Below are 23,485 nucleotides of genomic sequence, written 5' to 3'. Positions count from 1 at the left end.
TAATCTAACATGTGTAATCAAATTTGGGTGTAAAATAAAATGCCCCTTTTTCCTTTTTTTTTTTTTTTTAATTTTTTAATTTTTTTTTTTTTTTTTTTTTTTTTTTGCGGTAGAATGGGTAAAACCTCAATTCGATCGGTTCCCGTTACACATGGAGGTAAATGTTGTTCGACTAGAGTTATAGGCTTATAGCCACACGTCAATGAAATTCACGTTAATTAAACAAAGACAATAATCTGTTTGTCAATGATAGTAGGAATCAAACACAAATATGCCTAGAATCATACTTTGTTAAAAGGAAAGCACCCAGAATCAGCAATACTATGATGATGAAGACTGATCAAGAGCCCAATAAACCATACGCACTAGTACCATGTACATGTGGGAAAGTTCATATACCTGCATATCAATGGACCTTCCTAATGATTTATATGCTTTGAGGAGTAGAAGCAAACACAGCAAGGATTGCTACACCATTACCCTATTATATTTGTAATTGACAAAGCTTTTTGCCCACGCCCTCTTCAATATCATCTTCATTCCCCCTTTTCTTTTTTCTCTCTGCCTTTTTTGTAAAGCAAATATGTATGAAATGTATTTGAACTCCTTCCTACTACCCACTTGGATTTGGCACCACGCCTACTTCTCATCTATATATTCTTCGACCCACATTGGGGTTGGTCTACCATTGTTGTCCCTCCCATGTTTTTGTCGATTGGATTAGCTTCTTCATTTATAGAATAAACACCGCATGTATATATAAAAGCTAGCAGATATTGGTGCTTCACAACTATACGATATATGGAAGTTGTGACCCACGGATCTGATGACACTTTTAGTATGCTCTTCTGTATATAAGAGATTGAGAGTTAGGCAATGAACTATTGTATGATGATAATTGTTATGTGCCTAATAATTATTAATAGAAAAGAGAACCATGAGTATGGTCTGTGGGGATGATATGTTAGTACATATGTCTAGCTAACTCTCCTTCTGGATGACTTTGTGGTTCATTTACAAGCTTAATTAAATGGACATTCACCATGTTAATCGTACAAGAATATATGGAAAAGTTAATTGTTCTAGTCACCACTTGATCGATCATGTTAATAGCAATATCAGATAGAGAATGAGAGAATTCGAACTCGTAACTGCAAGAGCTAGCAGTCTCCTTGTTGTAACTTTTAGATCGCAGAACGATTTAGCAGTCGGCCCCTCCAACAATTTTATACGAGATGAAGCTAGGATCTCGAATACGATACATGGGATGAGAAATCAATTAGGGGAGAATTTCCATCCACACTTCATACCTAATGTTTTTTTACTTCATTGATTTTTTTATTTTTTTATTTATTTTTAAATTTACCTCTAACTAACCCAATCCTAGGTGGTGATTCTTATATCAGAATATTAGATTGATTCAAGGACAATGCAAGTAATTCATATTGTGTCTTGGAGTTGGATTTACCCAACTTACCTACTAAAATTCAATCTATTCAAGGGCAGTGATGGACAACAATTGTAGAGCAGGAAGGTTGGTCTTGCAGTTAGTTTTCTTATCTTGAGCTAATTGTTTATGCTGTGTTGGTTGAAAGAAGTAAAGATAGGAGGACGTCAACAAAGATCGAAAAGGTGGGAATTTGTTTGAAGATTAAATGTGAACCAGGTGTACGTGTCTGTTTTTCTCATTGCTCAATGAGGGCAAATATTTTCCTTTTTCGCTCTTTTGAAACATTACCAGTTTTAGCTTTTGGTTAACAAGGAAAGAAAAGAAGGTTGAAAGCTCTCCTTAAGTTTACCCAAAAGATTAACATTGAAAAAGTTCTTTTGCTCTCTTGGGCAAGTCATTTGATTTCTAAATGATACCTTACTGAAGAATCAGTAGGACTCAAATGGACAAATGTTTAGGCCTATTTGGGTGAAATAATTAGTAACAAAAAAAAAGATTATCATTGCAACTAATCACAAACATATACCCTTCTTTCTCAATTTGAGCACATGCAACAAGAAAAAAGAAGGTTAAATCATGTTTTTGGATTGAAACAATAAATGACGCTATCACTTTATACTTTCTTATAATTCTAATTAATATAGTAGTTTTGCGGATCCAACAATAAATTGAACTAGATCGAAACTTCATTTATATTTATATATAGTTTATATTGAAAGTTGAACTTTTCCCTTTATAAATATTGGCATACTTTAAACTAATAACACATCCATCGTTGGATACTTGGATTTCATCCTATAGTGTGGCCTAGTTCGTTGATTTAGGCAAACATTTTGACTCTTAGAGGGTGAATTACACATGCAACACCAGAGCTACCTATGCAGATATTTACTACATTAGCATGCATCATGATATGCAGATACTCAATGAACTCATGATTTTACGTGTGACATTTGTCGAAGGTCACCCTACACCAATTTAAGGCTGCTTGAAAAGGCCACCTAAATCATATGAATTGCCATTCTAGCTTGAATATGAATCTCCAACTACAACTTATATACAACTGGGAGGAGCGTATTCCAGAACTTCCCATACAACTGCACTATTCTCATTTGGTAGTTAAACTAGTTACATTCTAATCCAGGAAACGTCAAAACAACCGTCCTCTTATCAACTCTGCTTTTCTAAAAGGCATGAGAAGACCTTTAGTCCAGTGGACCTAGCACACTCGCAGTAGGGCAAATGGCCTTGTCAACCATATTTTCACAAATGACCGACCACACTTTAAAATAACCAATATATATCAATTCAATCCCCCCAACGTACGGGTTTAATTAGGTAATTAATTGCTAAACTAGTTTACTAATAACCCATTAATCAAACCGGTAAAAAAAGCCTCAATGCCAACTGAGCAGTGTGGCAATTTCTGGCCGGCAATGGCACACTTGTTTAATCAAGTTTCAAAAAAATTTGTAACGGTCTAAAAACTCTAAAGCGCAGTTGAAATAATGAAACCAACCCACAACTCTGGGATGACGACGAGGATGGAAGGACACAGCGGTCATTGTTTGAATTGTCCAACGACACCTGTGGGCCCCGCTTCCCTCCTCCCTCTCTCAGTGAGATGGGAAAAAAAAAAAGGGAGTGCACAGTGAAGAAGAGATTGATTGAGATTTGAGAGAGAAGAGAAGAGAGAAAGTGGTCATAATTTGAAAAAATTCATTTCAAAGGGGACATCTTTGAGCTCTGACAACTGTGCTGGCCACCCTCACCAGTCACCCTTCTTCTTCATCTTCTCTTACTTTGAAGCAAATCATAAATAAATCATACACATCAATCTGCTCAAACCCCTCCTCCTCCTCCTTGTTCCATCTGGAGCTCCAACAATGTCGGGGTACGTAGGCATTCTGGTTTCAGATCCATGGCTGCAGAACCAGTTCACCCAAGTCGAGCTCCGCAGCTTAAAGACCCACGTAAAGTTTCAATCTTTTTTGCTTCTTCTCTAGCTTTTTCTTGGTTTCGAAATTTGAATGATTTGGAAACTTTTTTTTTTTTTTTTGAAGTTCATGAGCATGAAGAGGGAGAGCGGGAAGCTCACAATCGGGGACCTTCCTGCGAAGATGTCGAGGCTCAAGGTTGTGGGGTCAGATCATCTCACAGAGGAACAGAGGGCCTCTGTGATTCAAGATTTGCATCCCAAGCTTGATGATGATGTAGATTTCGAGTTCTTCCTCAAGGTCGGTTTTTTACGCTTTTTTAATTCAAACCCATTTAGGCAATCATCGACTAGATACTGCTCAATTCTGTGGTTGTTGTTTGGTTCTGTTTATTTGGAGACCCTTTTGATTGAATTGGGAAATGGGGTTTTGAAATGTTGCAAAATGATGGCAGGTTTATTTGCAACTACAATCTCATGCCACTGCTACACCAGGAAGTGGTGCAAAGAGCAACTCCTCATCTGCCTTTCTCAAGGCTGCTACCACCACTTTGCTCCACACGATTAGCGAATCCGAAAAGGCTTCCTATGTGGCCCATATCAATAACTATCTTGGAGAAGATGAATTCCTAAAGAGATACCTGCCGATTGATCCTTCCACCAATGATTTATTCGAGATTGTAAAAGATGGAGTACTCTTATGGTGATTGCTCACCATCCATTAGTGCTACTTTTCATATTTTGTTGTTCGATTACTTGCTTCACTGTATGTTGATCGGATTTTTAAGGGATATGTATCTTGGATGCAGTAAGCTGATCAATGTGGCAGTGCCTGGAACAATCGATGAGCGGGCTATCAATACTAAAAGAGTACTCAATCCTTGGGAGAGAAATGAAAACCATACTCTCTGCCTCAACTCTGCCAAGGCTGTTGGATGTACTGTAGTCAATATAGGGACTCAGGACTTCATTGAAGGACGGGTATGTATACATGCCTTTTCCATTTATAGGAATGCTATTGTATTGATAAACCCTACTTTAGTTGAGTGTTCAAATGTTACATCCTTGTTGTGGAAACTTATGAATAATTAATGACCTCTTTGTTTGGCTCGCAGCGGCATCTTGTACTTGGAGTGATTTCTCAAATTATCAAGGTGAGACTTTCACGGTTATATAACTTTGGGTACTTTTCTCTGAGTGGATATAGTTTCATCACAATGAAGTTCCAATTTGTAGAATTTTATGGCGCATGTCTCAAACTATTTTGCAATGGAAAAGTGTTTATGCTTTGTACTAATTATTATGATATGCAGATACAACTATTGGCAGACCTTAACTTGAAGAAAACACCTCAATTGGTGGAATTGGTTGACGACAGTCAGGTAAGGACGGCCCAATCATAGAAGTCTTGATTCCTAGAACAATTAGGAAGTGGGGTTTTCAACCAATAAAATGTCTAATGTTTCTCTTTTATTCAAAACCAACAGGATGTGGAAGAGTTGATGAGTCTGCCGCCAGAGAAGATACTGCTGAGGTGGATGAATTTCCAATTGAAGAAAGCACAATATAAAAAGATAGTCACAAACTTCTCCTCTGATGTCAAGGTGTGAGAATAAGTTAATGTTTTATCAAAGTGATAGAGATAGCATTCTATCATCATTTATATAAGCAGATAAGAAGGGAAGCCAGTACTGTGATTCAATGGGTTGCAACAGCTTTAATTGCTATACTCTGGTTTAACTTGCATCGACATGATATTGGTTTTGTTTGAGCGTATGAAACTTTATTTCTTGCAGGATGCAGAGGCTTATGCTCACCTCTTAAATGTTCTTGCACCTGAGCACAGTAAACCATCTGCATTGGCTGCAAAAAATACTTTGGAAAGAGCAAAGTTAGTCCTCGAACATGCAGATAGGATGGGTTGCAAGAGATATTTAACTCCAAAAGATATTGTTGAAGGATCCCCAAATCTTAACCTTGCTTTTGTAGCACATGTTTTCCAGCACAGGTGAGGACTTACCCTGAGCAATGCATTCCATTTAAAATAACTACCTTTATTGTCTGAAAAATTGGAAGCATGAATTGCTAAATTTTACTTGTACACCTGCAGGAATGGGCTCTCAACCCAAAAGCAGATATCGTTCCTCGAAACTTCTCCTGATGATGCTCTAATTTCCAGAGAAGAGAGAGCATTTCGCTTCTGGATAAATAGTCTCGGACATTCAACATATATCAATAATGTCTTTGAAGACCTAAGAAATGGGTAAGAACTAATTTCATTTTATACTTTTATGATGATGAGGTTATTAATACTGTGGTGCTTTATCTTTCTTATGAACATAAATAAAACGTGTTCTGATCAACTTCTGATTCTCTTGTATCTGGCTTCAAAAATATAACATTTCACATCAGCATCATGGTACTAATAAAACCAATTTTCTAGGATTCAAACATTTTAAACTATAAGATTGTCCTGAAGGCTGAAGATTCTCAAGTTTTGATATGTTGAATGCCATAATGGATGTAAACAAAATTCAAGTATTTGAAGAGTTAGACATTGCTGGCTAATTAAACTACTTTCTGATCAAGTTTTTTCTGGAGCTGATGTGTAATTGGTCCTTTGCAGGTGGGCCCTTCTAGAGTCCTTGGACAAGATTTCACCAGGGATTGTAAATTGGAAAATTGCAAACAAGCCTCCAATTAAAATGCCTTTCAGAAAAGTAGAAAACTGTAACCAAGTTGTAAAAATTGGGAAGCAATTGAAGTTTTCCTTGGTAAATGTTGCTGGAAATGATATTGTGCAGGGGAATAAAAAGTTAATACTTGGTACGTGTTCCTATGAAAAACTTACAGATAATACCATATTTTACATTATTGTTCTAAAATATTACAGCATTCTTAAAACAATATCAAATTATTTTTTACTGCGTTCTTAAAACATCAAGTTATTTAAATATATGCTCTTATAATCATTAAAAAAAAAAGTAAATAATTCATGAGTTGCGGGTTTACCTTTCAGCTTACTTGTGGCAATTGATGCGGTTCAACATTCTCCAACTCCTAAAGAACTTGAGATTTCACTCACATGGGAAAGAAATCAGTGATGCTGATATTCTTGAATGGGCCAATACTAAAGTCAGCAACACAGGAAGCCAGAGCTGCATGAAAAGTTTCAAGGTACCTTACTACCATTTCTGTAGGTTTCTCTTTTCAAGTACTGTAGTGTTTGATAATAGCGACTTACTTTAAGTTTCTGAGGTATGCAAGTTTAACTCGTAGTAACTAGAATGAAACAATAATATGAAATCTGGTGCTTTTGCCAATGCCATGCCCATGATATTATGTATTTGTTGAAGAAGTACATAAAGGAAAGACATTTACATCAGTATCATCAGCTGCAGTTATGGATGAGCAACCATCCAAAAACAAAACAAAATAAAATGTAAACTGTGTAGTGAAGTAGATGAATTTTCAGGCATGTTCTACCCATAGGCATTAGGTCTAAGAATTATCTCGTCATCAGCTGATAAGTGAAGTAGATAAGCCGCCATATTTTAATTGGCGATGGAGGCTAAAATATCAAAATCGTGCTTTCCCTGAAATTTCTGGATAGGCTGTATTATCTAAGGCATCAACAACATGCCAGAAATTTTCAAACATTCAGAATTTTTTTTTTTTTTTTGTCTTACCCAGGGTTTCCTTTTAGCATTTGGTGATAGTTGCAGTGCATTGTGCTTAAAACAGTGTTCTATTTTATAATATGTTACTCTTTAAATTTTTTCAGGATAAGAGTTTGTCAGATGGCATTTTCTTCCTTGAGCTGCTTAGTTCTGTGCAGCCTAGAGTGGTGAATTGGAGTCTTGTTACCAAAGGAGTAACTGGTAAGAATAACGTCAAACTTGAATTTACTGGGATATCTTTTTAGTTGCTTCAAATTCTTCTGGTTTGATGCTTATTCAAACATATATATCAAGTCCAATTGAAGGATGTACTTAGTTGGTTCTGTAACTCGCATCTTTCTAGGATTAATGCTAGTTTGTGGTCAATCTCTTATTGATTATTAATTGTTCACTTTCATTTTCAAATATCAATACATTTGAGAATGATAATGACAAATATCTTTTCAATCCTTGGGAAATATAGATGAGGAGAAAAAGATGAATGCCACCTACATCATCAGTATTGCAAGGAAGCTTGGATGCTCGATATTTTTGCTTCCTGAAGACATAACTGAGGTACTTTTGGGATTCTAAAGCTTCCTCAATGTCTATTGTTTTTAATCCATGTACCTAAACTAGTTTATGGTAACTTCATCAGGTGAATCAAAAGATGATCCTTACATTGACCGCAAGCATTATGTACTGGTTTTTGAAACAACCCACTGAAGACAGACCGTCTGCAATTTCAGACAGTGAGGGTTCCAGCCAGTTGGAGACAATCTCCAACTCTACACTTGATGACTCTGCTTCTGAGTCATCAATGGAGGAGAATGGAAACCTATAAATATCATATTGGGAAACCTATAAATATCATATTGGGAAACTTTTGCCAACTTTTGCCAAGTTGAGTTTTTCTTTGATTTTTTTTGTTAAAAGTGATTGCAACAATGAATATATGCAATAGTAGGAATTCAAGTGTTCTTTGAAGCAAATTTTGCTCAGGCAGCATATATGTAAATAGTCATCTCCACCCTCCTGATAAACATTTGTATTATTTGAATGCAATTTGATCTGCTCCTCTTATTACATTGTTGCATTTCACCTTTTACATATAAGGATATACCTTCTAGTCTTTTACCAAGCTTCAAGGATCTTTTCAACCAACGTTGTCAAAGACCGAAGACTGAAAAAGGCAAATTGAAATTGTATATTTGTTGGACCAAATCTGTAAATAAAGTTGGTCTCTACACATGCAATTGAATATTCTGGCAACAAATAATATGATCAACCATACTGATGGCCTTTGATGGTTATTAAATATTGTTTGGCCAAAGATGATAGATGGAAAGTCTTGCTGCATGGAAGACCAGTAACTTGATGCCACTTGAAGGTCTTGTTAGTCTGTCCTATCAGCGGGTTTTTGTCGCTATTTTTGTGTTTGTTTTCAGCTTTCTGTCTTCTCTATCATGAGTCTTATCTATGTTTTGTTTGGTAAGCTCTCTTGGTCCTTGATTCTGGATGAAAGTCAGATACAGTTAAAGGTCTAACTCAACATGGTATTATTCACAAGTTTTTTATGGGATTGTCAGAAGATATGTGATCTAATAAGTCTTTGCTAATTATTTGATGGTAACCAGTTTTTAGTTGGGTTCAGGGTTTCGAATTTACGGTTAGAAAGAAAAAAGTCTTAAACATCATAATTTTGACCATAAACACAAAAATTTCAAATTCTAGTTCTCACAATAATGCATGAGACATGTGAAGCTCTCAATTTATTCATTCATTGGTCTATGAATTAGGAATATATCATGATGATCCCTTCCACTTGATAAGGGAGAAGCTTCTCAAGAAGCAAGACAGTTGCCCAGCTGTTTAGTCATATGCAGATACTGTTGTATCTAATGCTTCTAATCAAGTGCATCTTTGTACTGCAGATGATAATAACATGAATATTAGTGTGACCAACACCAAATATCTTGGGTATGTTCTACAGTAAATATGGATTATGGATGACACCTGTGAGTCAGAACCAATTCGGTGGTCCTGATTGACAAAGTTAAGATGAATAAATAATTATCAAGCATGTGATCCTGCTAATCTAAACACAAACCCTAATTATGAGTTTGTTAAACTGTTAGAGTCTAGTCCAACTGTTAAAGTCTAATCCGCAAGGGTTAAATGATGCTTGTGTCTCATTTTGTAGGCAAGCCAGGCCCACCCCTGTCAATTCCACACACTTTGCCATTCAAGACCAAATGAGGAAGAACATGCAGAACTACTGTGTTTGTTTTGCAGGTTTGTCACTCACTTCACTTGAATCATCTGTTTCCTAGTTATTTAAAATTATTTCCTTGTAAGGACATGAAATTAAGGCATTAAGCTATATTTATTTGAATAAAGATGATCGTAATTCTAATAATGTAGAGGAATATACAACATATATAAGTTTTTTTTTTTTATCAAATAAGAACTTCATTAATAATGAAATACTTACAACGAGTTTTAGGCGACATCTCTTACTCAAAAATGACCACTAGACTTCACACTGGAACTCTATAATGACTGACTCTAAACTAGCACTACAAGTGTATGACAAAGACAATAAGCGCAGGAGCAGTGAGTCCTTAACTTCTCACCTCTCGTCCAGCCAGTAAGAACTCTAAAACTAGACAACTCACTTGTGTCGACACTAACTCACCAACCAGAGTCCTCCTGATTAGCGTTTGATCGACCAAGCCAATACTCGTTGTAACCTAAACTCAACCAAAAGGATCGCCGGACATTCAAACCTGGGACTAAAGAAAACCCAACAGCATCTCCACCCTATTGTCAACACCATCCATCCACAACTGCTCCAAATCGCCATCGCTTCTGATCCGAACCCAGACAGGAAAGACCCACTAGAAGGCCAAGGATGATTGTCTATGCCATAGCCAGACATTTTCGCCACCGCTGTTGACCCAACTCCAGAACAGGAACTACCCTCTAGACGGCGAAAGAGAAGATTGTCTCTGCCACACCCTTAGTAGTGCAGTATTACCAACAATACACCAACAACCAAGCAAACAACAAAACTAAAAGCTTTCAAACAAAACAACACCTAAAGGACCTAGAGAAAGACCCCATGCCAAATTACCACCAGACCCAGACCGCCACCACCTAGAAGGCCAAGGATGATTCTCTATGCCATAGCCAGACATTTTCGCCACTGCTGTTGACCTAACTCCAGAACAGGAACTACCCTCTAGACGACGAAAGAGAAGATTGTCTCTGCCACACCCTTAGTAGTGCAGTATTACCAACAATACACCAACAACCAAGCAAACAACAAAACTAAAAGCTTTAAAACAAAACAACACCTAAAGGACCAAGACCCCAGGCCAAATTACCACCAGGCCCAGACCGGGCCCACAGTCGGATGAAGGCCCAGACCGCCACCACCTTCAGACCCAGACTGCCGTCAAACTCCATCGCGCCATCGCCAACACCACCAGAGACTGACCGCCACCATCATCATACCATCCTCCCTTCAAGCCAGATCAGGATTGAACCAGCCATCACCCCTGAATTGGAGTTTCCCATCCCTGCCAACCACCAGACCAGACCAGATTGGAAGATAGATCCATTCGATCGGAGCTCGCCCAGCATAACCACCAGATATCAAAGCAACCCCACTCCGCCAACCACCCATAGACCCTCCAAACCAGATCAATCTAGCCACCCCCTCCACCACGTCCTCGTACGGCTCCGCCGACCAACTCTGACCAGTCGATGCCAATCCGATTCTCCTACCAAGCCTCCACTGGTCAAAAACCTTGCAAGCCCTCATTGTTTGAACCCCAAAACCTATCAACCAAAGGCCCAGGGCCACTACTTACCGATAACCGGTGATAAGCCTATCCATCCGGTAACAACGTCCATAGCACGTGTCGCCGGACAAGTGAGAAGATTTTTTAGAGAGACTCTCTTGCGGCTAGGGTTGAGAGAGACTTATGTTTTTCTGCACAAGAACCATTTTTACAACATATATAAGTTGGGTGGTATTATTCACACACCTATCTTCCTTTTCCTCCATGTTTCTTTTTCTTTTTTCTTTTTTCTCTTTTCTATTTGGCAAGCCAATCGGATCCTAAACCCTTATTTGCTTGCCTCCTTCTATGTCAGTCTTCAAACCCTTATTTTCACTAGAGCAATTACGGCATTCTCATTGACCATGTCTAAGGCACACTTAGCCCCCATTAACTGAAGTAAACTTTCTCTTCTTCACTTGCTTAGTCCCTATTGTAGTCAATGCTGACTCCAACTGAAGTCAATCAGATTCTAAACCTTTATTTGCTCACCTCCTTCTGTGTCTGTTTTTAAAACTCTTTTTCCATAACAATAAGCCTTTTTGACAATCTGGAAATTTTTAAGTACATATTTATTTACAAAATTTGGGTTCCTTGCACTTGTTTATGATGAAAGGCAAATACCAATCCACTATACAGTAGTAATTTTTTTGTCCTCATATGCTATTATGTAAATCCTAGTTACTACTACCAATTGATGGCAATATAGTAGCATTGTTATTCTTGTGAACCTTCATTAAATTGATAAATTTGCTAGAGATGTTGTGCTTAGGTAGTAGTTAAGATTATGATATTCTTGTACACATATGCTAGACGGTCATTACTCATTGGGAATTTATACATTTTCCCACATCGACCTCTATATGAAGTACTAGAGTGTAGCTATATATAGCTTAATAGCTTAACTGAGCAAAGAAGTAATCTTTGGGAGACATGTATCTACATTTATTATATGACCTATTGTTAAGTACTGCAATTTTGTTGTAATTGATATGGCTAGTGTACATGCTACAATTGATATCTTTTTTTTTTCTTTTCTATTTTGTTGTTCTTATGTTTGGTTACAAGTAATTTATTGTTTAATGATATTTAATTCATGATTGACTTGCCAAATAGAAAAGAGGTAAAAAAAAAAAAAAAGGAAGGGTAGTTAGGGTAATTTATAAAAAGAAATTGAATTAAATTAATAGAAAAGTAGAAGGGGTGTGTGAATAGAGAAAATAGGTGTGTCAATAACACCACCCATATAAGTTTTCTAAATGCAGATAATATTTATTATCTTATTGATATAGCAAATTACCACTAAAGTAAATTTCTAGGAATGAACTATCAAGAGATGTTTTTAAGGTATCCACCATTGCCCAATGTTGTAAAGACCTCATATTAGTCATTCAGAGCTATAGTTTTTTTATTTTTGTTTTTTTTTTAAGAGGATCAAAGAATTTCAGTCCTACCTTCAGAACTATAATTCTTGTGAAATAATGGAATCCGTAAAACGCATTATTAGTAATATTAAATTGCATCGATATTGTCCTCACTTAGCTACTTTGGGCAAAGATAAGTGTAGAGTTTATCTTAAAAGTATTGTTAGGAGTAAAATGAGATCTGCTTAGTGTACTATAAGTGGTATATTGTTTTCACTTAAGCACCTTGAATAAAGGGAGGTGTGGAGCTTAATCTAAAAGTATTGTTAGGAGTAAACCATTCATTTATAATTGTTATTCTCTCTTTTTTTAAGTGAAAAATTCCCACTTTGAAGTAGTTCAATATAACATTTGTCACCAACCACCATCCCATCCCTATAGCTAGTCAAATCATTGGTAGAAAATATTCATTAAATAAGTTATAGTCAATTAAGATGAGCATTTTTCTTGTAGTATAGTCATATCATGATTTCCTACAATTCCACTTTCATTAGGACTTACCTTGAATATTTGATCCACTCCACCTTTTTAGAAAACCAAAGTGTGAGGTAAGAAATTGACTTATATTCTTGTATTATTGTGCGTATGTTTTTCTAATGGGACTTCCTTGTTCTACATCATTGGTTTGCATCAAGCTACACAAGCTAATAATGAGTTTCCATATATAGCTAATAATTGATTAATAATTGTTTCTAGACATGCGTGCTTCATGAAGTACGTGATGAATATATTTGGAACTGAAGTGTGGAAATTATTCTATACACTTACATAGGGCAAACGTACCACGTGGCTGGTGGGGCTACCCAATTAGTGAACATGCAAGGGGGTGTTTTGACTATTTCATTTTAATAAGTAAGGATAGTTTCCAAACACATTTAAAATTTTCTGAATTTTGATTGGGTTGTCCCACCGCCATGTGGTACGTTTGCCCTATGTAAGAATTTCTCATCGAATTAAGTGTTCTTTTAGGGGAATGAATTAAATTCATAGATAAAGAGTTGCTACAATCAAATTGTAAAGCATCCTCCACAAGCTAAGACTAAGACTGCAAATTGCTAGCCAATAAAGCTACACAGTGTGCTACCATATTAGCAGACCTTCTAACGTGTCTGAGAATAACATAAGGGACTTGAGATAAAACATATTTAAGATCCTCAATCAAAAAACTCAAAGGTGATAAATCAGTTCTTAACTGCCTAAACCAACTCCAAACAATCAGATTCAATCAAAAAAGGAAATAATTCTTTTGCTCTAGCCCACTACACCCCATGGTAATAAGCTAATAACTCAGCATGTTTAACTGAATCCATATTCTCTTGAAAGTGAAAAAAGCCTCCAAAAAAGGCCCTTGTTTGATCACAGAAGACACCTCCCGACCTTGTCCTCATACCATTAAAAATTGCATTATCTAATTGCAACACCTCCTTAGCTATCACGCAATCCCTAAGTGCATCAATTGGAGTCTCAACTTCCTCGTCACACAATGGCATTGAGTATCAATATCAATTCCTCTTTCACTTAGTCTACCTCTAGTTGGAAGAATATTAGAATAAGCCTTTCAAACATAAATTTTAACTTTACCTGGAATTGGAAGCATTCTAAATCATGGGATTTTGAACCTGAGGATCCTCCTCCATCACCTACTCACGAGCGAGTCTGTAAGCCAACTTTATAGAAAACATCCCATTAATTCTTCTTAAAAGTCCAAGCCCAGCTATTAGAGTGACGACCTTTATTACTAACACGAAATCTCAATATATACTCAACAATAGGATGAGAAAATAAATGATTAAGCAGGTGCACATCCCATTGTCCTGGTCCCAAAAATAACTCAGAGACCCATTGAATAGAGTAGTCAGTATAAGTAGATTAACCAAAAGGGTCCTCTCAAATAGAAGTAGAAAAACCATCTCCAATTTGCCTAACTTCTCTTAAGATTTCTCTAGCTTTATGAATACTCCTCCATGAATAAGAAGTGGAATCAACCAAACCAACCTTAGGTAGGTTCCACTGAATAAGAAGAGCGATGTAAGAAGTGGAATCAACCAAACCAACCTTAGGTAGGTTCCACTGAATAAGAAGAGCGATGTATTTCCGCTTAACAGAGCACTACTGTTAGACAGGTTCACTATTTGACCAGAAGCATGTTCATATATATACTAGAAGAATATCTTTTTTAACCTAACAATCTTCAGTAGTAGCTCTAGCATAAATCATGCCGTCATCCGCAAACCAAAGGTGACTGATAGTTGGGGCACCATCACAAACCCGCAACCCTTCCAATAACATGCAGTTCACCTGATGATAAATAAGAGCAGACAAATCCTCAGCACACAAAATAAACAGATAGGGGGAGAGATGCATGATCCCCCTGCCTCAGTCCTCTACCAGGAGACACAGATCGCCTAGGTTCACCATTCATAAGAAAAGAGTATCTGGCATAGATCAAATTAAGTTAAAGTAAAACCTCGATAAATAAATATTTTGTTGAAGTATGTTGACATTTAGTGTGTCTTATCAAACAAGGATTAGTTCTATAGTTGTAATAAGAGAGATTTCCTACTCCGAGTTAGAATAGGAATCCTTGTACTCCAAGATTATGTATAGGGCTCTTATTATCAATGAATACACACAACTATTCTCCCAATTCTCTCTTTGCATTTAATATCCTAAAACACGTTATCAGCACGAGCCCTAAGCCTGAATCAGAAGCCAAAAATCATTCTTTCTTCTTCTCTAAGTTGTGAAACCCTAGAACCCTACCCTAGGATTACCTAATGCGCCTCCCTGCGCCGCCGCTCGTACCTACTTGCATACCTAGGCAAAACCGGATCAGTTTCGCACGCCTGCATCAACACGTGCGTGCGTCAGCCTCGCTAGGCAAGATCAGGTAACAAGAAAACACCAAGTAAGTTTTTATAAAAGTTCCTGCTTCTTTTAATTTTTGTTTTCTTGTACTTGGGGACTTCCAAAATCCCTTCTCCTACATCCCACCTTTCTTGTAATGTGGGTTCGATTCACAAAAGCAGAACTGTGGGGAGTTCACGCTAAATTATGAACTAAGAGCGTTTGTAAACCACAGATTAAGAGCGCTCGTGAGCATCAAAATATTACGGACTAAGACTGTTCGTGAGCATCAAAATTTGACCATACAAACGTCATTGTTTTCAATACAAATCTAAATTTTGGAAATTATCAACAAACACAGTGGTTATAACTCTTTCTCACTAGGCTCATCCAATTAATTGTGATGTCTAGGAAAAGCTTGAATTGAGAGAACTGTTTTACAAGTGAGCACAACTCCACCAAAATCTCGCCTTACCTTACCTGGTCACAATCAAATTGGAGTTACCAAAAGGATTGAGTAACTACTACTTGTCTAAGCTTGATTATCATTTTTAGATTAAATTTTGATTTTGAAACTTTGACGTAATCATGTCACTGAAGCTCTCTTTGGTCTTAGGGTCGGAAGAACCCTTTTGAGTTTTAAAGATATAAGAGCCAATGGTTTTTATATGGAAACACATTGTGAGAATGGACAAGAGTTCTTTTGCATCACCTCTAATGACTACGGACATAAACGAGTATTTGAGAAACTTATGTGTCGTTCTAGTGGGTTCTATGCAACCACTATTTGAATCCTTGAATTAAACCATGTCATGAGAGATGACTTATAAGATTCCGACACATATAGGCTTTGGCATGACCATTTGGGACACCCAGGTCGTGACATGATGATCGGTATATTAAAGACTTCACACAGACATCCATTCTTCAGAACAAAGAGAAGTAAGAATCAAAATTGATTCGAGGAGAAGCATGGCAAGCCCCTGTGCCTCACGGCGCCGCCACCATGCTAGACCAGCCACCAATGGCCTGCGCTGCCTACCCCCTGCGGCCATCACTTGGCTTTGACACAAATTAAGAACCCTAATTCAACTCCTCTTTCTACTTCTAAAGTCAATTATGACTTCATGGCTTAACCAAAATCCTCATTGGTTACTTCTAAAGCCCATGTTTCGTTCTGTAAAGCCTACTATTTAGGATCGAGACCATCATATGCAAAGAACACTAAGGAACCAATTTCATTCTTACATAGAATCCAAGGGGATTCTGTGGATCGATTCAACCAACTTGCGGACTACTTAAATGTTTTATGGTGTTGGTTGATGTGCGGACACGCTGGTCACGTGTTGCGCTATCGTCCACACATAATGTTGCTTATGATAAACTCCTAGCCTAGATCATATGGCAATGGGCTCACTACCCGGATCATCCCATTCAGTCAGTTTGACTTGATAATGCTAGAGAGTTTACATCAAAAAATTTTGATGACTATTGCATATCATTGGGAATTGATATTAGGCATCATATTTCCATGTATACACCCCAATGGTCTTGCGAAAAAGCTACCATTAAACGACTACGATGGTAGCCCGGACATTGGTAATGCGCACAAATATTTCCATTTAGGGTTATGCAATGTTGCATGTAGCTATACTAATTCGTCTACAACCCGTCGCCACTCAACCTTTTGCATTATAGCTAGTGACTGGGTGCGAGTCTAATATCTCATACTTATGCATATTTGAGTGTGCGATTTATGTGCCAATCACCCCGCCACAGCCCATCAAAAAGGGTCGTCACCAATGAATGCATACATATTTGTGTTAGATATAAATCTCCAACTATAAGTCCGCTATGTAGAACCCTTAACAGGCGATCTCTTTTCTGCTAGATTTGCATATTGTTACTTTGATGAGACAGTCTTCCCATCGTTAGAGGAAATTAGAACTTCAAATGTTCAACAGGAACGACATGAATTGTCGTGATCTGTCCCCACTATGTCTCATCTTGATCCCCAAAAAGTGACGAGATCATATATACCTGCTGCAAACATGCCTGCAAGGATTGATGTCCCGACAAGAGGACATGGCACCACCACCATGGATGGTGGCATAGTGACGCCACAAAGTGGCATAATGGCATCACAGGCTGTGGGTTTCGCTAGAAAGCATAGAGACCTATAGGTTCGATGGATTCTCGCCCTAAGAAGAGAGCAAGTTTGGCACAACTTGCTCAACTTGATCCATTGATCATTGATACTCAAAATCCGTTTAATGAGAATATTATGGATTGTGGTTATGTTCAAGAGACATCGTTGGGGGAAGCCTCAATGTTAGAATCAATTCCTATAAATATAGAAATCTCTACAAACTACACAAGTGTACATGAGGACGTGGGATTATTGAGACCAATGACATAGAACCTTACTCTATTGAAGAATGTCAACGTAGAGAAAATTGGCCTAAATGGAAAGATGTGATCCAGGTTGAATTGGATTCACTAACGAAGACGAAGGATTTCAGGCCTGAGATGCCAACACCTCCTAACATAAAACCTATTGACATTAATAGATCTTCGTTAGATAGCGTGATGAGAAAAAGATATGGTAATCTCGCCTTATGGAGCAAGGCTTCTTACAAAACGCCCTGGAATCAACTACAAGAAGACATATTCTCTTGTAATGGATGTCATTGCACTCCACTACCTTGTTAGTTTGGTAGTTTCCTAATAACTGAACATGCAGCTTACGAATGTGGTCACTATGTATCTTTATGGGGATCTAGATACATAATATAATGAAGGTTCTTGTGAACTTCATTTACCCAAGTCAAGTGACACTAAACCACGGAGCGCTTTTCCAATGAGGTTGAAACGCTCACTAAAGTGACTACTTGATTGGGAAGGGATATGATGAACTATGCCCGCGCGTTTCCATGACAAGTTCCGGATTTGCAATTGTCGCGGTTTATATTGATAAACATAATTGGAACCCTTGAGAGTTAAGGGAAACCGCTGAACACCTGAAATCCGAGTTTGAGATGAAGGACCTTGGGAGGACACGGTTTTGTCTAGATTTAGAACTTGTATACCGTGTCAATGAATGCTTTGGCATTTTGATAAAGTCAAGATGCACTTTTCATCCCAGGGATGATGACGAAGACTTGTTAATTGGCAGAAGTGTCTTATCTAAGTGCAATAGGCGCATTATTTTATTTAACACAATACAAGACCGGACACCTCATTTGTTATGAACTTGTTGGCTAAATGTAGCCTTGCGCCAGCGCGATGCCATTGAATTGGTGTAAAGACAATATTTTGGTACTTAAATGATACGATAGATATGGGCTTGTTTTATCCCTACAGAAAGAAGAGGAATGACAGAATTATGGGATCGGACCCCATACGGAAAAGCACCACAGTCTACACCACTGTGGCCGGCCATATCACCATGGTTGGCACTGCCGCTGCCACCAAGGGTGGCCAGCCTCACCCACCTCCCTTACATCAAAAGGATGGTGATGTTTTGATGGGTTTTGCTGATGCAGGGTATCTCTCTGACCCTTGCAAAGGTCACTCTCAAATGGGTTATGTCTTTACCATGGGAAGCATCGCGATATCTTGGAGGTCTACAAAACAGACCCTTGTTGCTACTTCCTCAAATCATGCTGAGATTATTGCTCCACATGAAGCTGTGTGTGAATGCATATTGCTAAGGTCAGTAATTAGACATATTCGAGGAACTTATAGTTTGAAGTCTACCACAGATCAACCTATGTGCATTTATGAGGATAATGCAGCTTGTATTGAACAAATGACGTTAGGTTTCATCAAGGGAGACAACACCCAACATATATCGCCTAAGTTCTTTTACAATCAGCAACAACAATCACTTCTAAAGATTGAACTGAATCAAATCCGATCAGAGGATAATGTAGCGGACTTATTCACCAATTCGTTACCTAATCCACCTTCGAGAAATATGTGAAGAGCATCGGATTGAGAAAGTTATCCGAACTCCCATGATTGTAGTAATCATGAGGAGATGTTGATATCAGGGGGAGGTATGATGTCTACATATTCGATCTCGAAGAGTGAAGAACGTGTTGTACTCTTTTTCTCCTCCTCGAGGTTGTTTTTGTCCCACAGAGTTTTTATTACTTGAGCAAGGTATTTAACGAGGCAACGATCAAAGCGTCATCACCAAGTTTTAGCGACACAAGGGGGAGTGTTGAAGAATGTTGACATTTAGTGTGCCTTATCAAACTAGGATTAGTTCTATAGTTGTAATAGGAGAGATTTCCTACTCTGAGTTAGAATAGGAATCCTTGTACTCCAAGATTATGTACTTTGTAATCCCTATATATAGAGCTTTTATTATCAATGAATACACACAACTATTCTCTCAATTCTCTCTTTGCTTTAAATATCCTAAAACATATTCGATAAATTAATAACCTCAATTAAATAATAAATCTCTCCGATCCCAACTCGGGCCAATGTTTTTTTTTTAAGAATATCATGTCGATATCTTAATAATTCTCAGGCTAGAAAGGACCATTACATATCCTCCCTCTACCATCTCTGGGGAGATAAAGAGTTTGTGGTAGTAGCACAGTGATACATAGATTAGGTCCAATCATTTGACGGTTTCATGCTCATAAAGGGAGCCTATAGACTATTAACTACTACATAGTAAATAGGCCGAGTAAACTAGACTCGATGACGCTTACTAAAAAAAATTAGAAGGATAGCTCCCTTAACAAATAGGGAATTATTGTAATCAAAAGACTAAACTAAAGGGCCTAACCTAAAGTTAAAAAAGCAGCCCAAATTTTGGCCCAACAGACAGCCCAGGGAGGGTTCCCCCTAATGTTCCCGCAGCCCAGCTTGGCCTAGGGCCAGTCTTCATATGCATCCTCCCTGCCGTACATCATAGTTCCGATAGAGCTCTATCCAGATTTGCTCCGCCGCTATCTACCTCACCCTGACTTGCATTACCGCAATCCACATTGTCCTGACCTGAGCCGCCCACATCGCCTCGACACCAGCCATCACAAAGCAGCACCCCATCGACCAACGTCCCATGATCTATGCCACCATCGCATCAGAACCACGACATAGCCAAAATGAAGACACCACTGACGAGGCCCTCCAAATCTATTCAGCATGACAGCCCGCCTCAGAGAAGTCCACCAAGACCAGAAGCCGAAAGCCGACCTGCAAAAACTTAAGGAGAACCCCAACCAAGAACTTTCACGGCCATAGCTTCAGTACCCGTCTGACAGCAGCCTGGAAACGTCAGAGAGGCCAGGGCCAAACCCAAAATGTCGAGCCGCCGCCAGATGAGAGTGATTTCCAGTAGGAAAGACCTGCCGCCTGCATTAGAGTTTCTGTAGATCCTTAGGGTTTAGGACTTTTTTTTTATTTTTTCACTCAGGCCAGTGTACTAAAATAATATCCTCGCTAAATGCAAAAAATAATAAATTTTCTAAACATTCTTTAGGACCCAACGAATATATAAATTAATAATTGATGAAATATATAAAAGAAATAACACATAAAAATATAAATAATTGTAAAAAATACATAAAAAATTATAAAAATTTATAATACATATCAAGAAACTTTTAACCATTTCTATTTTCTCAATTTAGCTTTTTCTCAAAATTAATGTTCTTTAATAATCTTTTGCTTTTTCCTTATATTTGAACAAAATTAAACTTCATCCTGTTTTAGGGAATTATAAATTGAGAGAAAATTTTGTATATTATCATTTGTACCTATGTACGAAGTCATGGGTTTGAGCCACCATGGGGGCAGGAGTGAAACCCTTTAATCCTCTTTTTAAAAAAGAAAAAAAAAAGGAAAAAAAAAAGGGCCTCTTTAAATAGAGGATTACAATGCATAGAACCTGAATCATACAAGGAAAGGTAATCATACATTGAATTGGAATATGTAGATCCTTCTAAACCCTATTACCACTAGGTCAAGTAACATAGAGTTTGGGCCAAACACAAAATTAGAGATTTACTTGAACACTCCCCCTTGTGTTGCCCAAACGAAGTGCTTCTCTCGTTGCCTCGCTAAAAACCTTGCCGAGTAACACCCAGTGGGACAAAAATAACCTCGGTCGAAGGGGAAAAAGAGCACAACACACACTTCACGCTTCGAGACGAACATGTAGACATCTCCCCCTAATGTCTGCGCCTCGCCCTGATGACTATGATCATGGGAGTTCAGATAATTACTGCAAGCCAATTTTTGCCACATGTCTCTCGAATGTGGATTTGGGCAATGACTTAGTAAACAAGTCTGCCACATTATCCTCATATCGAACCTGGTTTACTTTAATTTTGAGGAGCTTCTGTTGTTGCTGATTATAGAAGAATTTGGGTGATATGTGCTTGGTGTTGTCGCCTTTGATGTAGCTTTGCTTCATTTGTTCAATGCTTGCAGCATTATCCTCATAAATGCTTGTTGGCTCATCTGTGGTAGACTTCATACCACAATTTCTCCGAACATGCGTAACTATGGATCAAAGCCATATACATTCACGAACTGCTTCGTGAAGGGCAATAATCTCTGCATGATTCAAAGAGGTAGCGACTAAGGTATGCTTTGTAGACCTCTAAGATATCGCGGTCTTTCCCATGGTGAATACATAACCAATTTGGGAGCGACCTTTATGTGGGTCAGAGAGGTACCCAACATCAGCAAAACCTTCCAAAACACTTATATCGTTTTGGAGTGGGGAGAGGGAACGCAGTACACCACGTGTGGCGTCCCTGGCACTTGATGGATCCAAATCCATCGTCTCTCTGTAAGGGTAGAACAAGCTCATATCAATTGTACCACTTAGGTATTGAAATATATCTTTAACACCAGTCCAATAGCGTCGTGTTGGCGCAGAGCTATATCTAGCTAGCAAGTTCACATCGAATGAGATGTCCGGTCTTGTGCATTGTGCTAAGTACAAGAATGCGCCTATTGCACTTAGGTAGGGCACTTCTGCCTCCAGCGCTTCTTCGTCGTCGTCTTTTGGACGAAATTGATCCTTCTTTGGATCAAGACTACGGACGACTATTGGGGTGCTTAAAGGCTTAATCTTGTCAGTGTTGAAACGCCTAAGCATCTTTTGGGAATAAGCTGATTGATTAATCACGATACCATATCTACAGTGCTCAAGTTCCAAATCGAGGCAAAACCATGTTTTCCCAAGATCTTTCATCTCAAACTCGGATTTCAAGTGTTCAGCGGTTTTCCTTAACTCTTTTAAGGTGCCAATTACATTCATGTTGTCGACATAAACCACTACTATTACAAATCCGGAACCTGTCCTTTTTATGAACACACATAAGCATAGTTCATTGTTGACATATCCCTTACCAATCAAGTTAGACGGTTATACCATAATCCGGAACATTCTCATGGGACAAATTTTGAGTATCGATGATCAAAGGATTTGTTTGTGCCTCATTCGCTCTCTTTCTAGGGTGAGTATCCTTCGAACCAATTGGTCTACCACGCTTCCTCGTGGGACCTGCTACCATAGACTCCACATCATTGTCATTCTAGGCAATGGGGCCATCTCTTGGTGTCACAGGAGTGGCGTTATGTCCGGTATTTGGGACATCAATCCTTGCAGGCATGTTTGCAGCAAGTATGTGTGATCTCGTCACTTTGGCAACATCAGAAAATGCATCAGACAGAGTATCTGCTACGTTCTGGAGCTCGATTATTCTTCGCACTTGAAGTTCTGATTGTGCGGTACGGGGATCGAGATGAAACATAGTGGGGACAGACCACGACAATTCATGTCATTCATGTTGAACATTTGTGTTCTTATCTCCCCCTAACGATGGAAAGACTGTCTCATCAAAGTGACAATCCACAAATCTAGCGGTAAAGAGATCGCCTGTCAAGGGTTCAAGATAGCGGACGATAGTTGGAGATTCATAGCCAATATAGATGCCCATTCATCGTTGTGGACCCATCTTAGTATGCTGTGGCGGCATAATAGGCATATGAATGGCACACCGAAAAATGCGTAAGTGCGAGATATTAGGCTCGTACCTCATCACTAGCTGTAACGCAAAGTAAGATTGAGTTACAGTGGGTCGTAGATGAATTAGCGTCGCTGCATGCAATATTGCATATCCCCAAGCAGAAACAGGGAGATTGGTGCGCATAACCAATGTCTGTACTTTTATCTGTAGTCGTTTGATAGCGGCTTCCGTGAGACCATTTTGGGTATGAACAAGGGGAATTGGATGCTCTACATCAATCCCTAGTGACATGCAATAGTCATCGACCGTTTTCGA

At 38.4% G+C, this 23,485-nt stretch overlaps 1 protein-coding gene across 1 annotated transcript; it reads left to right on the top strand.

Annotated features, from left to right (window-relative positions):
* The first annotated feature begins 3,104 nt into the window (after positions 1 to 3,104).
* Positions 3,105 to 8,133, top strand: LOC112173068 (fimbrin-2). The gene is made up of 14 exons (XM_024310613.2): positions 3,105 to 3,423; positions 3,514 to 3,687; positions 3,842 to 4,089; positions 4,196 to 4,367; positions 4,502 to 4,540; positions 4,700 to 4,768; positions 4,874 to 4,990; positions 5,183 to 5,394; positions 5,497 to 5,649; positions 6,013 to 6,212; positions 6,406 to 6,563; positions 7,171 to 7,267; positions 7,530 to 7,621; positions 7,704 to 8,133. The coding sequence occupies exons 1-14, from the start codon at positions 3,337 to 3,339 to the stop codon at positions 7,887 to 7,889; spliced, it is 2,004 nt and encodes a 667-aa protein (XP_024166381.1). The 5' UTR covers positions 3,105 to 3,336; the 3' UTR covers positions 7,890 to 8,133.
* Positions 8,134 to 23,485: the final 15,352 nt, after the last annotated feature.

The sequence above is a fragment of the Rosa chinensis genome, chromosome 6 (genome assembly GCF_002994745.2).
Source record: "Rosa chinensis cultivar Old Blush chromosome 6, RchiOBHm-V2, whole genome shotgun sequence".
In the NCBI taxonomy this organism is placed as follows: Eukaryota; Viridiplantae; Streptophyta; class Magnoliopsida; order Rosales; family Rosaceae; genus Rosa; species Rosa chinensis.
The sequence above is the reverse complement of the archived record's forward strand: the minus strand, read 5'-3'. Positions and strand labels throughout refer to the sequence as shown.